Source organism: Pteropus vampyrus, unplaced genomic scaffold (assembly GCF_000151845.1).
Source record: "Pteropus vampyrus isolate Shadow unplaced genomic scaffold, Pvam_2.0 Scaffold781, whole genome shotgun sequence".
Taxonomy (NCBI): domain Eukaryota; kingdom Metazoa; phylum Chordata; class Mammalia; order Chiroptera; family Pteropodidae; genus Pteropus; species Pteropus vampyrus.
This window is the reverse complement of record NW_011889562.1, coordinates 55,206-55,785: the sequence shown is the minus strand read 5'-3', so window position 1 is coordinate 55,785 and position 580 is coordinate 55,206. Positions and strand designations below refer to the sequence as shown.

The 580-nt window shown below is 39.8% G+C and overlaps 1 protein-coding gene across 1 annotated transcript in view; it reads left to right on the top strand.

The window, feature by feature from the left end:
* The first annotated feature begins 221 nt into the window (after window positions 1-221).
* Window positions 222-580, top strand: part of LOC105309584 (olfactory receptor-like protein OLF4) — a 1,187-nt gene continuing 828 nt past the window's right edge. Inside the window, exon 1 of the mRNA XM_011385764.1 lies at window positions 222-507. Within this exon, the coding sequence (XP_011384066.1) occupies window positions 222-507 (286 nt within the window). The remainder of the gene's footprint in view (window positions 508-580) is intronic.

Sequence of the window (580 nt, the reverse complement as noted above, 5' to 3'; positions counted from 1 at the left end):
AAAATGATTTATTTGGCAAATTTCTGATAAGGAGACAGGAATTCCTACTTAGAAATGCTGGGGGAAATTATTTAAAAGGAATGAGATCTCCAGAAAACCATATATGTGTTGTATATACATTCTACTGCAAAGTAAAAATTGTTGCGTTTCAAGATGCTACAAACGCCCATATTTGTTAAGTAATTATTTAAATTTTTATTGCTAGTCATAACCATCAGCACATGGTACCAGAAAATTATTCACAGATTACAGAATTTCTTCTCGTGGGATTTTATGAGGAACCAGAATGGCAATCTCTCATATTTGAGCTTTTCCTCTTCATGTACCTGATCACTGTATTTGGAAACCTACTCATCATCCTGGCCGTCAGCTCGGACTCCCAACTCCACACACCCATGTACTTCTTCCTCTCCAACTTGTCCTTGGTGGACATCTGTTTCACCTCCACCACCATCCCCAAGATGCTGGTGAACATCCAGACACAGAGCCAAATCATAACCTATGGAGGCTGCATCACACAGATGTATTTTTCCCAACTCTTTGGAGTGTTGGACGACTTCCTCTTGACCGTGATGGCTTA